Below are 15,809 nucleotides of genomic sequence, written 5' to 3' on the forward strand. Positions count from 1 at the left end.
TCAAGGGTGGAGCTAGAGATGCTTATACAAGCCTTTATTTCATCTCGTATTGATTACTGTAATGCTCTTTTCTCTTCACTTAGTAAGTCTGCTTGTGACCGACTGCAGGTGATCCAGAATGCTGCAGCAAGGTTACTGACCAAGTCAAATAGACGGTCTCGCATTACCCCTCTGTTAGTTTCATTACACTGGTTTCCTGTTGAGTATAGGATTCAGTTTGAAATCCTTACACTTACTTTCAGAGCATTGCATGGTCAGGCTCCTATGTATGTGGTTGATCTGCTTCATCCATACGTATTAGCTTGTTCTCTTAGGTCGAGTAATCTAAATTTACTGTCTGTTCCACGTTCTCGATTAAAGACTCGTGGAGATCGAGCTTTCGAGGTCTTCGCCCCTAAATTGTGGAATACACTGCCTCCTTTTTTAAGATCAATTGATTCTGTGGAGTCTTTCAAAAAGCAACTAAAGACCTACCTTTTTAAGAAAGAATTTGGATAAATGGCCAAGGCAGCAAAGGTGCTCCCAGTCCTGTTTTGTTTTAATTTTTGTTGTACTGTGTCATTTTATATTGTGTTATGTTTTGTAAAGCACTTTGTGGCTTGTGTCTGTGAAAAGTGCTGTATTAATAAATTTTACTTTACTTTACTTTACTTTACTTTACTTTACTTACTGATTCGATCATTTTCTGTTGAGCATTTAACCCTTTCTTTTCCAACCAAAACTTAAGATTACTACTACACTGCTTGCATGGTTTAAATATGCAGGTTATATTTAATAAAAATTTATTTTTTTATATCACAGAAACCTCTGAAGACTTGAAGGATGCTGCGGGTTCCCCACTGTCAGTTTTACACTCCTATAGTTACAGTTATACACTCATTGTCTCAATCCCTTGTAGCTCCACCTTGCTGGTTTTGAGACTGTAGCCCTTCTGTTGATGCAATTGCATTAGCAGTGCCATCTTAGCATAGCATACGGACTAGGTTAAAAGATATACAGCCACCAGCAACTAGCTAAGGTAACTGTTTTTCCCAGCTAGCTAAATAAGTTTAAGTGATACTTATTAGTCCCACAACAGAAATTTCACCTCTGCATTTAACCCATCCGTGAAGTAAAACACCACATACACACTAGTGAGCACACATTGCCCAGAGCAGTGGGCAGCCCTATCCATGGCACCCGGGGAGCAGTTTGGGGGTTAGGTGTCTTGCTCAAGGACACCTCAGTCACATACTGTCGGTGCTGGGGATCAAACCGGCAACCTTCCGGTCAGTTCCTTAACCTCCAGCCCACGACTGCCCCTAATAGATGAATAGTAAGCAAATTAGCTATGTAAGCAAACTCATTCATAGTGGTTCGATGTTGCATGGTTCTTCATAGAGACACCTACCAATCCTGAGGTCTTTACAGTGGTGGTGATAGGAACCAGGGGTCCTGATGTCACAAACAGCACAAATATAGCCATTTTATTTGCAGTCTAAAAAGACCAGTGAACCTGAATGTGTCTTCTGAGCTGTTATATTTGATGTTGATGATGGTAAATCAGCTGTAAATACTAAAAAGCCTGCATTTACCTCTCCGCAAGGAATAGATCAAATAAATAAATAAATAAATAAAACAGGTTATGATCCATAACCTCATCTCAGTGCTGTCGGCAAACAGTGTCTCAGGCATCAGGCAGTGAATTCATAACCATTTCATCCAGTAACTTCCTGCGAGGGAGATTTTAGAGGCATTAAATGCTTCAGACGTCTGACCACTAAAGTAAATCAGAGAAATGATGAATGGGGTAGATTAATGTAGCAATAGATCAGCTGCAGTCTGTAGTAGTTTTAGTAAAGAAAACGGTTCTATATAGAACCATGAACACTCCAAGAACCTTTTATGTGACCAAAGGGGTTCTTTGCATTGTGAAAGTGGTCTGCAGATTGACAGAAACTGTTTTATATGGCTTTATATTATACAGAACCTTTTTGATAAGGGTTCTATATAGCACCAAAAAGAGTACTTCTACAGCTACTAGCTTGACATTGTCACAATAGAAGAACCCTTCTTGGTGCTATATAAAACACTTATCAAAAAGGTTCTTTGACTGTTCATATTTTCTACATAGAACCATGTTCTCTGCTGAACCCTTGAAGAACCATCTTTTTTAAGTGTGTATTTAGTGGACCTATAATGTCAGTGGAGCTCAAAGTGGACAGTGAGTGGAAGGGTAAGTGGATGGCGTGATGGAGTGTAGCAAATGAAATTTAGCTTATGTTTATTTTCGTGATTTTTTTTTTTATTCTATTAAGCCAGGCCTCTATGGCTAAAGTGCAGCAGATCGCTTCACTATCTGGCTGCTCATTTAACTGTGCTACCAAAATAAAAGTCTCCTTCTCAATGTATCATGGCAAAACATCACATTACCAGATTTACACACCACTAGATGGCAGCATATTTCATATTTGCAGCTTGCAGTGTTACTGGGTGACATCTGATGAAATCTGACAAAACAGTTTCTAAAAATAAAGCATGATAACCATATAAAAGCTTCGAAAGACAATAACACTCACTGAACTTGTAATATAGGCAACTGAACATGGCAAATATTTGAATTGCCTATCTGTTTATGAAATCAGAACATACAGGGTGATGGTGAGTGTGTATATATATATATATATATATATATATATATATATATATATATGTAAAGTCAAGTGGTCTTTGTCATTCCTCAATATAACTTGCATACATTGAATTGATATGTCATTCTTTGGCCCCCAAACATACAACAGCAGCACTATAAAAAGTGCACATACACGACAGTGTGAAATGAGTGCAGAATATACAGTAAACACACCAGAAAGTAAATGTACAAAACAATAAATACATAAGACAATAAATACTAGACAAGGCAACAAATCAGTGTACCTGAACAGGCATAATATGTATGTACTGTATATACACATGTGCGTTTACGCATTGCTTGGCTACAAAACAGCTTGCAAGTGATGAAGGAACTAATGCAAGCACTGTCACTGCAAGCTGTGCAGAAAAGATGAGGTCTCACAGGTGTGAAGTGGTGCTAAAGTGGTGTGGTGAATGGTGGAAAGTGGCAAGATTAGTGGATGTTGGGGGCATCAGTGCATTCAGTATTCTTACCACATCAGGGAAGAACCTGTCGCTGACTCTGGAGGTGGAGGAATGGAAACTCTGGTACTCTCTGCCAGATGAGTTCAGGGTGGGGGTGGGAGGGGTCGTCCACAATGCTGGTGGTCGTGCAGATGCAGTGTTTGTAGTAGGAGGTGTTGATAGTAAGTAAGTAAGTAATTAAAACTTTTTTTATATAGCACTTTTCCAGAGTGACTCACAAAGTGCTTTACAAAGTACTTACAAATAAAATACAAGACAATTAAGATCATTATGATTATATACTCAAATAAGTAATACACACAGTTTAAATATTCAAATGCACACTGACTTATAAAGCACATTGATCAAAAGCGGCTAAAAACAAGAGAATAAAAATAAGTCTTTAAACGTTTTTTAAAAACCTCAGTTGATTCAGAAAGTCTGACATCAGTAGGAAGATTATTCCACAATTTTGGAGCATAAACTGCAAAAGCCCAGTCCCCCTTTGATTTTAAGTTAGTACGTGGAACAGTTAATAACCCCTGATTTGAAGACCTTAAAGTTCTCGCACTAAGAGGACGTAAGAGCTCAGTGATGTATGCTGGAGCCTCGTATGAACAGCCAGATAAGTAAGCATTAAAATTTTAAAATCAATTCTGTAGCTTGCAGGCAACCAGCGTAGAGAAGCCAATACTAGTGGAATATGTTCCCTGCGCTTTGTCCTAGTAAGAAGACGAGCAGCTGCATTTTGAACAAGCTGTAGACGAGCCACCTCTCTCTGACTCACACAAGTAAATAAGGCATTGCAGTAGTGCAAACGGGTGGAGACAAAAGCATGAATAATTTTTTCAATGTCAGAAAAGGGCAGGAAATTTCGAACTTTACTAATATTTCTAAGTTGAAAAAAGCAGGATTGAAGAAGCTTCTTGATGTGTAACGAGAAACTGAGGTGGGAGTCAAAAGTCACACCGAGATTTCTCACAAAGTGCTTTGCCTTTAAACCAACACAATCATTAGCTAACTGCAACTTTTTGGACATTTCCTCAGAGCCCACAATTCAAACCTCTGTCTTTTCATCATTTAGTTTAAAATTTTGAGACATCCAGGTTTTAATGGCTGTCAGACAATTGGTAAGATTAGCTAATCTACCAGTGTCATTTCGTTTGACTGATAGATATATCTGTGTATCATCAGCATGAAAATGAAAAGAAACATTAAATCTTTGAACAAGATCACCTAAAGGGAGCATATATAAAGAAAATAAAAGTGGACCCAAGATAGACCCTTGAGGCACCCCACTGCTGAGAGATGCAGGGGCAGACATCCTGTCACCCACAGACACCAAAAATGACCTGTTTGATAAATAAGAATGAAACCATTTTAGTGCTGTCCCAGAAATTCCAGCCCATTGACTCAACCTTTCCAATAAAATACCATGATCAGTGGTATCAAAAGCTGCGCTTATGTCCAAAAGAATTAAAAGTGATATCTCACCAGCATCAGCATGCCTTAAAAGATCATTTAAGACTCTCAGAAGAGGTGTCTCAGTGCTATGCTTTGGGCGAAAGGCAGATTGAAATTTTTCCAGAATGGCGTTGTCTTTAAAAAACTGTTGAACTGAGGCCGTCTTTTTCAAAATCTTGGAAATAAAAGGTAATTTAGATGCATTTGTAATACACAATAAGCAAGGAGCAACAGACAACAAGACCTTTTTCAAAAAAACTAAACGGCATAACATCAAAAGGGGAAGAGGAAGGACGCAAGCCTTGCACAACAGATACTAAATCCTCCAGAGAAATTGCTTCAAATTGATCAAAAAGAGCCATGTTACAAGGAGGAAGAGAAACCATTGAACCACTGGGTGGCAAAACAATGCTAGCTCTTAAGTCACTAACCTTATCTATAAAAAAATGTAGAAACTTTCCACAATCAATGTTGGAAGCTGAACTAGTAAAAGAGGCCCCATTTATCAACTGGTCAATGGTGGAGAACAAAAATCTCAAATTATGCTTATTAGCAGCAAGTTTTTAAAATAAGCTCTTCTCGCGTCTCTAACACATACATTAAAAACAGTTAGAAGGTCTTTTAAATAAAGATAATGAACTTGTAATTCCGATTGTTTCCATCTCCGCTCAGCTTGTCTACGTTTTTTCTTCAGAGCTATGATTTCCTCATTTAACCATGGAGAAGGAGTTATCATAGATTTAACTCTGGTTCTAATAGGCGCAATCTCATCTAACAGTAGTGCATACATCATTAAAACTACTGACCAAGTCATTCACCTGATCACAGGGAGTCACAGAGTTATATACCTTAGAAAAAAGACTGGTAAAAGTATGCACAGATTCATTATTTAGAAAACGTGAGCAAATAGTGTGTTTAGATTTTGTGACTGGAGCCAGGAGCTCGGCATCAAACAGAATACTACTGTGATCTGACACTATAGATTCTTCCACATGAACAGAGTGGACAGTCAGACCCAAAGTAAAAACCAAATCTAACGTATGCCCTTGGTAACATGGATAGGGCCAACAACATGCTGGCAAAAATGAAAAGATTCTGTGATGCTTATTAAATGAGAAGCAAGCACATTTGCTTCATTGTCTACGTGTACATTAAAATCACCAATAATTAAAACTTGATTCAAATTAAGAACAATAAACAATAATACACAGTACTGGGTCTGCATACATGATTTTAAATGCCAGAATTTCAAAACTCGAAAATTGTCCAAAACTGAGCTGAGAACACTTTATACTATTTCTATATACTGCAGCAACACCGCCACCCCGACCCCAGGTTCTAGGAGAGTTTAAATACTGATAATCCTGCGGACACAGTTCAACAAGCTGGTGATGTTCTCTTGCTTTGAGCCAGGTTTCTGTTAGCAATATAAAGTCTAGTATTTGGTAAGATATAAAGTCATTTATAACAAATGTTTTATTAGATAAAGACCTTATATTTAGTAAAGCCAGTTTAGAGAGTCTGTCTTCCTTTTTTTTGGGAACGTGAAATGACGCGAAGATTCACAGGGTTTACACCCCTGCGTTTAACAGCGAGTTTCGCTGATTTAAAGTCTTTGGATCATGTACATCCATACGAGCCTGTCCAGCACTCTGGAGCTCCGCCAGCTAAGTCAACAACGCAAAGCCACACATACCGGTCATCCCATGAGCATGGTGCGATGTGATAGCATTCAAGGCCCTCTGCCTCGACTGAGATACACACTCCAGCCGGAGTCGTCGGATCACCCAGCAGCCTCTTTGGATGCACGAGAACACCAGCTCTCGAATGTGCAGTAATGTCTCCTTATCATAAACATAAATGGTGTGCGCGTGAGTAAATAATGATAAAAATAAAACAATCATAAACACAAGTAAGAGCACACCTGAGACGTCGCCGCACAATGGCGCCATCTTGTTGTTGATAGTGAATAAAGGCACCAGTATGATCCTCACAATCCACTTTAGGGCCATCCAGTGATTCCCATACCTGGCAGTCAGGATGGTGTCCCCCTGTAGGATGTAATGAGGATGGAAGGTGGGGAGGTCTCTTCATCGTTTTCAGGATGTGAAGTTGCTGCAGGGCTTTCTTGGCGAGGCAGGTGTTGCTGAAGGTCCATGTGAGGTCATCTGTGATGTGCACATCAAGGAACTTGGCACGTATGACTCTTTCCACAGTTAAATCGCTGACGTGCGGTGGAGAGTGACCACCGCAAATCCCCCTGAGGTCAACAATGATCTCTTTGGTCTTATCAGCATTAAGGGACACAGTTGTCTCTGCACCAGACTGCAAGCCACTCCACCTCCTCCCTTTATGCTGACTCACTATTGTTGCTGATGAGGCCCATTGTAATTTGAGCTATGCTGAGCTATACTGTTTATTTCCTGAATGTAACATATTGGGAAAATAAAATGTGACATGTGCAAAACAATATATACACACTACATAGACAAAAGTATTATGTCTCCTGAATGAGTTCAGGTGTTTCAGCCACACACATTGTTAACATGTGGATAAAATTAAGCCTCCACCAAACTTTATACTTGGCACAATGCAGTCAAACAAGTACCATTCTCCTGGCAACCACCAAACCCAGACTCATCTGTCGGATTGCCAGACGGAGAAGTGTGATTGGTCACTCCAGAGAACACGTCTCCATTGCTCTAGAGTCCAGTGGCGGTGCTTTACACCACTGCATTCGAGATGCTGATCCTGCTCTGTCATTTGCGTGGCTGACCACTTTGTGGCTGAGTTGCTGTCGTTCTAAATCACTTCCACTTTGTTATAATACCACTGACAGTTGACTGTGGAATATTTAGTAGTGAGGAAACTTCACAACTGGACTTGTTGCACAGGTGGTGTCCGATCACTGTACCACGCGGAATTCACTGAGCTCCTGAGAGCGACCCATTCTTTCACTAATGTTTGTAGAAGCAGTCTGCAGGCCTAGGTGCTTGGTATTACATACCTTTGGCCATGGAAGTGATTGGAACACCTAAATTCAATGATTTGGATGGATGAGTGAATACTTTTGGAAATATAGTATAGTAATTAATACATGAGGCATAACGTTATGACCGCCTCCTTGTTTCTACGCTCATTGTCCATTTGATCAGCTCCACTTACTGTATAGCTGCACTTTGTAGTTCTACAGTTACAGACTGCAGTCCATCTGTTTCTCTGATACTTTGTTAGCAAACTTTTACCCTGTTCTTCGGTGGTCAGGACCCCCATGGACCCTCACAGAGCAGATACTATTTAGGTAGTGGATCAATCTCAGCACTGCAGTAACACTGATGTGGTGGTGCTGTGTTAGTTTGTGTGAATAGATCAGACACAGCAGTGCTGCAGTGTCACTGCTGGACTGAGAATAACCCACCAACCAAAAATATCCAGCCAACAGAGTCCTGTGACCACCAGTGAAGGTGTAGAGGATGATTAGCTCATACTGTGCAGCAAGAGATGAGCTATCGTCTCTGGCTTTACATCTACAAGGTAGACCAACAATGCAGGTGCGTCTAATAGAGTGTTTAAAAACTCCAGCAGCAGTGCTGTGTCGGATCCACTCTGCTCAACGCAAAATCCACTGGTTTATGCTCATCTATAAAATTCTTGGATGTTCACCCCCTTATTTATGGGTTCTTTCAATGTTTATTGTTGTTTATAGAACCATTCTCTGTACTAACAAACCCTTAAAGAACCATCAGAAAAGTGTTTTTGGAACTACAAAAGTTTGTGTGATGTGGTCAAAGAAGAAATAACTGAACTTTTTGATCATGCACATTGTTGTCACATTTGGCATAAAAACAGACGGCACAGAATTAAAAGCCCCTTTCAAATACGCTGGTGGGTTGTTGATGCTGTGGGGCTGTTTTGATGGTGGTTTGGGGGCTCTTGCGAAAATAAATAGCGTAAAAAATTCCACTAAGCTTCATGGTGTAACCCAAAATCTCTCCGCCAGAAACCTGAAACTTGGCCATGGATGGACCCTTCAGCAAGATAATTATCCTAAACACACGTCAAAATCCAAAAGGAAATGGTTTCGGCAATACAATACAGTTTTGCGCTGGCCCTCTCAGTCTCCAGATTTGGAAGCAATTGAAAACCTTACCCCCTGTGATGGACTGGTGACTTGTCCCGGGTGTTTCCTGCCTTCTGTCTGATGACCGCTGGGATAGGTTCCAGCGATCCCTGCGACCTAAAAGGATAAGAAGCTTAGAAAATGTGTGTGTGTGTGTAAAAACCTTACCTGTGGTGTGTTTTAAAGAGGCCAGTCCACAATTGAAGAGCCAAGATTATCAAGGAACTGGAATGTTCTGCATTAAAGAGTGGTCCAAAATCCCTCAACAAGAGTTCTCCAACCTTAAGCATTACAGAAAGTGGCTCAATCCTGTTATTCTCACAAGAAAAGTGAAAGGGTTAACTCTGCTCTAACTCTGCTCTAAGCAGACTTTGCAGCAAGCATAGCTACTGTCCTTGGCAGTTTGCACAAACAACTTGCTCCTCTTATCGGGACAACATTCTGTCCAGAACCATTTGTTCTCTTTTGTAGGTAAGATTATCGTACACAGAGCAGAAGCCCCCCTCCCTTGGGCAGTTCCGGTGGTCCGTGAGTGTCAGCCTAGCATTTCATGACTGTTAGACAACTTATTTGGGTCCACCCTGTTTGCTTGTACGCAACAGGGCAGGACGTGTTTGTATAAAAGAAGGAGTGCCCTTCTTTCTTTGTGCAGAAGACTTAATAAACTCTTTGATTGATTAAGAGAGTGGTTCTGTCTTCCTGCACCGAGCGCGCTCGCTGGGACTGAGACTTTCCACAGGACAGGTGATCCACTCTCTGGTTCCTCTTCATAAACGGACCAAAAACGGCCAGTCCTTTCAAAAAGTCTTCACCAAATATTAATAATGTGGTGCTAACATATGATTTAAAAAAAGTTTTCAATGTTTTTTGTCCAAGACAAAGCGGAAAAAAAACATGCAGCTTGCCCATTAGGTTACACTCAGCATGTCACTTATTGCATGTCTGGTTTATTGAATGTATTGATTTTAGCTCATTTCCAGTAACTATGGAGTTGATTGTAGGTAGCATAGTGGGTAAGGTTACATTCTCTAAAAAAAAAGGTACCCCTCTTGCCACTGGGATGGGACCCTCTAGGCTCCATCTTAGTACCTTTATTCAGGGAACATGACTGAACCATAATCAACTGAAATGATATGTTCTAAGTTGTACTGACTCCACACACCCCGCCTCGCCTCCAGGCTTTTATTCTACTGTTCTGTTTTAAAACATTTGGTTATGAAAAGGTACAAAAAACCAACTTTTCACCTGGAAAAACTGATTTAAGGTTCACAGTTGGACCTTAAAACCACTGTAGTACCTTTGAGGGAACATTTACATTGTTTGTACCTTGATGAGCGAAAAATCTACCTGAACAGAACCTTCATTTCTAACAGTGTATGAACTTGTAAACTGGTGTTTGGGGTTCAAGTCCCCGCTTAGGTAGTAAGGCTAGTATTTTGGCTGACTTGGGAAAAAACTCTGAACACTACATTTGGTTTCCTCTTACAGTTTTGAATTCACGTTAGTGTTTGAGTCTCTGTCCGCAAATGTCTGTGCACAGGCCTGTTTAACATTATTGACCCTCAACAATTGAAGCTGACAGCCCTTAAAGTTGTCACAAAACGGTGTTTCCACTTGCATCTGAGCCATTGTCTAGTAGTTACACAGTTCAGGTAAAGTGCATTTGCCCTTTGTAATGGACTCAATGTTCCCTTTGTGTGCAGCTCTGATGCATTAGTTTTGTCTTGAGGCACTCTTAGTCCAGCCCTTCTCTAATAACTTGTGTGGAAAATGCAAAGCTAATGGCCAGCAACGACTCCTTTTTGTGTGCCTGAATTGAGGGAAGCCTGTGGTCAGATGGGACAGATAGCGGATCAGGAGTCGCAGGGGTTTTGCCGACTGCAGTAAAAAGCCCAAGCACGATGCCATCAGTGCCTGAGGTCAGAGAAACTTGAGTGCTCTCAGGTGGGCTGCCGTTCAGGCAAAAGACCCCTATCTCCATCTGTAGAGATAAGAGCTAAGAGACAGGGAGGCTGCAGCTGGCCTTGGGCAGACGCATAAAGGCTAATTTGGCCAACCCCACTAATTCGGCTAAACCTGTGCAGGTATAAATGCCGTCTTGGTGTCCAGGCAAAGGACAGCGAGATGGAGGGAGAGGACAGAGGAGAGAAAGCGGTGGCTGCCATGGAGGCCTGCTACCAAGGCTTTGACCCAGCAGCATACTTGCAGTATAACTACACTCCACCGCGAGCTGACTTCACCAGGAGCGACAGCATCGTGCCATGGAAGCTCAAGTGCCTTCACGAAGCTTTTTCTGAGGGTACGCTCTTTTTCTGCTTCCTCTCTTTGTGCTGGTCAGGTTCAGGGCCATAACCAGGATTATACTGCAATATATTTTCTACAGCAGATGCTAATTTCTCCGTTAGGTTTTTCACCACAATATTTTGTTTTTTAATGGTAATTTGCACTGATTTTTTACAATTTATTTACCAGTTTATTTCAAGATGAAGATACGTGTTAAAGCCAATTAAATCTATGGAATTCTGTAATATTCTATTACTGTGATAGCATTAATAAACATTCACATTTACACCAACCGGCCACTTATAAAAAGCACCTGCTTGTTTCTACGCTCACTGTCCACTTTATCAGCTCCACTGACCATAAAGTTTCACTTTGTAGTTCTGCAGTTACAGACTGTAGTCCATCTGTTTCTCTGTTCTTCAGTGGTCAGGACCCCCACAGGACCCCCACAGGTGGTGTGTTAGTGTGTCTTGCGCTGGTCTGAGCGGATCAGACACAGCAGTGCTGCTGGACCCCTCAGTGTCACTGCTGGACTGAGAATAGTCCACCAACCAAAAATATCCAGCCAACAGCATCCTGTGGGCAGCGCCCTGTGGGCAACGTACTGTGACCACTGATGAAGGACTAGAGGATGACCAACACAAACTGTGCAGTAGCAGATGAGCTATCGCCTCTGACTTTACATCTACAAGGTAGGAGTGTCTAATAAAGTGGACAGTGAGTGGACAGCATTTAAAAACTCCAGCAGCTGTTTTGTGTCTGTCCCACTCAGCGAGATGCTAGTAGCACATCTGGTGATTAGTGTTCTCCTCCAAGTGTGTTCAGCTGTAGATGTTGAGTTTGTGGCAGTTTGAAAAGATGTGGTGGTGCTTCACAGGTCTCGGAAGAAGCCTGTGCTGCCTTCACCCACTTAGTGCTGGTGGTATTGTGTGACTGGGAGAGTCTTAACTAGTGTGTGGATTTGGATGTGACTAAATTGGGGAGAAAATTGTGAAAAATATAAAAAATAATAATAAATATTCCCACCCTGTGCCTTTACTCCAGATGGGATGAAAGGAGAGGTTCTGGTGGACGTGGGTTCTGGTCCGACTCTCTACCAGGTGATGAGCGGCTGTGAGCACTTCGATCGGGTCGTTCTGTCTGACTTCCTGGAGGTGAACCGAAAGGAACTGCGGATTTGGCTGCAGGACGGCAAGAGCAGCCTGGACTGGACACCTTACTTAAAGTTTGTGTGTGAGCTGGAGGGACGCAGGTGTGATGCTTGAACTATCTTTGTTGAAAAGAGTTCTATATTGCAGCCATAAGGGTTCTTATATTGTTACAAGCTTAATATTGTAACAGTAGAAGGGCCTTTTGGGTGTTTTTCAAAACCTTTTTAAGAAGGTTCTATATAGAACCATCTACTGCGCATCCTCCATGAATCTGAAGAACCATTTCATGATGCAAACAACCCTTAAATAATGCAATGAATGTTTGTGGTTCTTTGTAGATCATTTTCTGTACTAAAGAACCTTAAAAGAACCATAATGTTTAAGAGTGTACTATTCTGGGTTTATGCTATGTTTGCAAGGTTGCAATGTAGTTGCTGTGGTATTGCAAGTGGTTGCTATGGTGCTGCCAGGTGATTACTAGAGTGTTGCTAGGTGGTTGCTGTGATGTTCCAGGTAATTGTTAAGATATTGCTATGCAGTTGCTATGGTCTTCCAGCTGGTTGCTAAGTTGTTGCTAGATGGTTGTTAGATGGCTGCTATGTCATTTTTGTAATATTGACAAGTGGTTGCTGTTGGATTTTAAGTGGTTGCTAGGGTGTTCGCAAGCAGTTGCTAGGGTGCTGTTAGGTGGTTGCTAGGGTAGGCGATTTCTATGGTATTCCAGGTAATTGCTAGGATGTTACTAGGTAGCCTCTACCATGTCAGGCTGTAGTTAGAGTGCTGTTAGGTGGTTGCCATAATGTCTCTCATGGTTGCAACAGGCATAATTTAATAGATAAGGATTTGATGAACTGTGACTTATTTAATTGTGAATTATTTTCAGTACATAAAAATGAAATGCGAGGAAAATGCAATAAGAATGAGGCTTTTAAGTATCTTATTCTACTTATTTTAAGTCCTTCAGCCTGGATAGAAAAAGCGAAGAGGCTTCGCTCAGTGGTGACCGATGTGCTGCCCATCAACATCCACCAGCCCTGCCCCCTGCCATCTGGATCGCTGCCCAGCACAGGCGCCGACTGTCTAGTGTCATCCTTCTGCCTGGAGAGCGTGAGCCCAGACCTGTCCTCCTTCACCCAGGCATTGGGTCACCTGTCCGGTCTCCTCCGCTCAGGCGGTCACCTGCTGCTGATTGGAGCGCTGGGGGAGAGTTTTTATCTCGGGGCTCCGGGCCTGCGCATCCCGGTGGTGCCACTGGACGAGGCTCAGGTGTGTTCCAGTCTGAGAGCCAGCGGCTTCCATCTGCTGCAACTCAGCGTCTACCACCTACCCCCAGACATGAGGGTTGGGGTGGACGACGTCACCGGAGTGTTTTTCGCCAAAGCCAGGAAACCGTAGTCATGGTGAGATGGGGGTGGATCAAAGGAAGATCTTGGCATTTTTGACTTGTCTTTTATACAACAGTTAGTTCTGACCGCACAATCTGATTTGCTGGAAAGCTTTCTGATTACTTGTTATCTGATAGGAATGTAAGATAGATCTAAGGTCACTAAAGTATTTTGTTAGGTTTCAACTGTAATTACTTGACTCTAAGCTGCTGGAACTACTTTTTGACGCAAAAAAAAAAAAATGACAATTATCAAAACTATACAATTGAAGTTCAGGACTTCAGTGCTTGACCTTTACTTTGCAAAACACCTTAACGTGTCCATTTTTCCTCTCCAGCTGAAGCCCTTTCTGTGAAATTCTTTGAAGATTAATAAAGTAACTTTTATGTAAGTCTCAGATCTTCTCTGAATGTGCATCATACTTTACCTTGCTGGTACATCTTACACTGTAAAAAGTGATTTGCCAAAAATGACTTAATGTGGTAACAAGTAAACTAGTTTTGTTCAACTCAAAAAACTACATTGATTGAAGGAATCGTTCTTCGACACTTTTTCCAATGAACCAATGCTAAACCTGACATTTTTTACCAATTTTTAGTTTTATGAACTTATTTGGGCTCACAGTGTAGGATAAGTTGTACAGTGACTGCTGCTGTTCTAGATTTCTAACTATCCTGAGGTTTATCTCAAAAAATTTGTCCCTGCTGTTCAAATATATCTAATATAGGTTGATTCCACTGTAAATTCCTAATAAGTTTAATTGCTATTCTAACATGTAAGGTCTCCAGTTAAGCTTCTGAAGTGCAAACCAATCAGAGAGCTGACTTATCTACCTAGTTTAAGCCACAGTTAAAGTCAAAGTGAAATGCATTGTCATTCCTTCCCATCATAGAGGTGTTCAAAGAGGAACACAATGTTGTTTTTCCAGGACACAGTGCTACATTTAACACAGAACAGCAGCAGACAGACAATGAACACAATACAATGAAGTATACACTGAGATTCACTTGAAAGAGGCCCCGAATATTCTGTAATAACTCTCGCTAGAATTAATCAATCTGAATGGAACACTGTGCAATGTGCCCCTGCATCAGAGCGACTTTTATCTTCTCTAATGTTTGCTGATACGTTCAGGAACATAGAGCACCGCATCGAAATGCATCTGGCAGAAAACGGAGATCACTCTCAGATACACTATATTGCCAAAAGTATTCACTCCCCATCGAAATAATTGAATTCAATTATTTATAATTACAATCACTTCCATGACCACAGGTGTTTAAAGCCAAGCACCTAGGCCTGCAGACTGCTTCTACAAACATTAGTGAAAGAATGGGTCGCTCTCAGGAGCTCAGTGAATTCCAGCGTGAATTCCACCTGTGCAGCAAGTCCAGTCGTGAAATTTCCTCACTACTAAATATTCAACTGTCAACTGTCATTGGTATTATAACAAAGTGGAAGCGATTGGGAACGACATCAACTCAGCCACGAAGAGGTCGGCCACATAAAATGACAGAGCGGGGTCATCGGATGCTGAGGCTCATAGTGCCACCAACTTTCTGCAGAGTCAATCACTACAGACCTCCAAATTTCATGTGGCCTTCAGATCAGCTCAAGAACAGCATAGAGAGCATCATGGAATGGGTTTGCATGGCCGAGCAGCTGCATCCAAGCCTTACATCACCAAGCGCAATGCAAAGCGTTGAATGCAGTGGTATACAGCGTTGCCACTGGACTCTAGAGCAGTGGAGATGTGTTCTCTGGAGTGACAAATCACACTTCTCTCTCTGGCAATCTGATGGATGAGTCTGGGTTTGGCGGTTGCCAGGAGAACGGAATTTGTCTGACTGCATTGTGCCAAGTGTAAAGTTTGGTGGAGGGGGGATTATGGTGTGGGGCTGTTTTTCAGGAGTTGGGCTCGGCCCCTTAGTTCCAGTGAAAGGAACTCTTAATACTTCAGCACCAAGAGATAAAGTGACTTAGTTTGGGTTAGGGTTAGGGTTAAAGTGCAGCAGATAAAGTGAGTAGTAAGGCAGAGGTAGCGGTTCAGTGAGAATGTTTAAAAGTCCATCTTGGCCCCTGAAGGCCCTGTGTAGTCTTCCTCCAGGTGGGAGTTGGGGTAGCAGTCCGTGTGATGGATGTGAGGGATGCAGCAAACATGATTATTCTATTAAATAAAAATAAACTAATAATGACATACATGTGTTTTTTTATTTCACAGTAATCACTGGGCCTTTTCTGAAGGCTTAGATGGCCCTGAGGGTTCCCACTGACTTTTCTCTCCATTTA

General features: G+C 41.7%; 1 protein-coding gene across 1 annotated transcript; it reads left to right on the forward strand.

The window, feature by feature from the left end:
* Window positions 1-6,203: 6,203 nt before the first annotated feature.
* Window positions 6,204-13,807, forward strand: LOC108441176 (phenylethanolamine N-methyltransferase). The gene is made up of 4 exons (XM_017720556.2): window positions 6,204-6,410; window positions 10,811-11,000; window positions 12,029-12,236; window positions 13,092-13,807. The coding sequence occupies exons 1-4, from the start codon at window positions 6,204-6,206 to the stop codon at window positions 13,528-13,530; spliced, it is 1,044 nt and encodes a 347-aa protein (XP_017576045.2). The 3' UTR covers window positions 13,531-13,807.
* Window positions 13,808-15,809: the final 2,002 nt, after the last annotated feature.

The sequence above is a fragment of the Pygocentrus nattereri genome, chromosome 13 (genome assembly GCF_015220715.1).
Source record: "Pygocentrus nattereri isolate fPygNat1 chromosome 13, fPygNat1.pri, whole genome shotgun sequence".
Lineage (NCBI taxonomy): Eukaryota > Metazoa > Chordata > Actinopteri > Characiformes > Serrasalmidae > Pygocentrus > Pygocentrus nattereri.

What these genes read in the sequence shown, in the direction of transcription:
- LOC108441176 (XM_017720556.2), top strand. Translation starts at nt 6,204, where the DNA reads ATGTACATCCATACGAGCCTGTCCAGCACTCTGGAGCTCCGCCAGCTA. An exon ending in GAGAACACCAGCTCTCGAAT is followed by an intron (nt 6,411 to 10,810) that starts GTGCAGTAATGT and finishes CTTGGTGTCCAG; the next exon opens with GCAAAGGACAGCGAGATGGA. An exon ending in TCACGAAGCTTTTTCTGAGG is followed by an intron (nt 11,001 to 12,028) that starts GTACGCTCTTTT and finishes CCTTTACTCCAG; the next exon opens with ATGGGATGAAAGGAGAGGTT.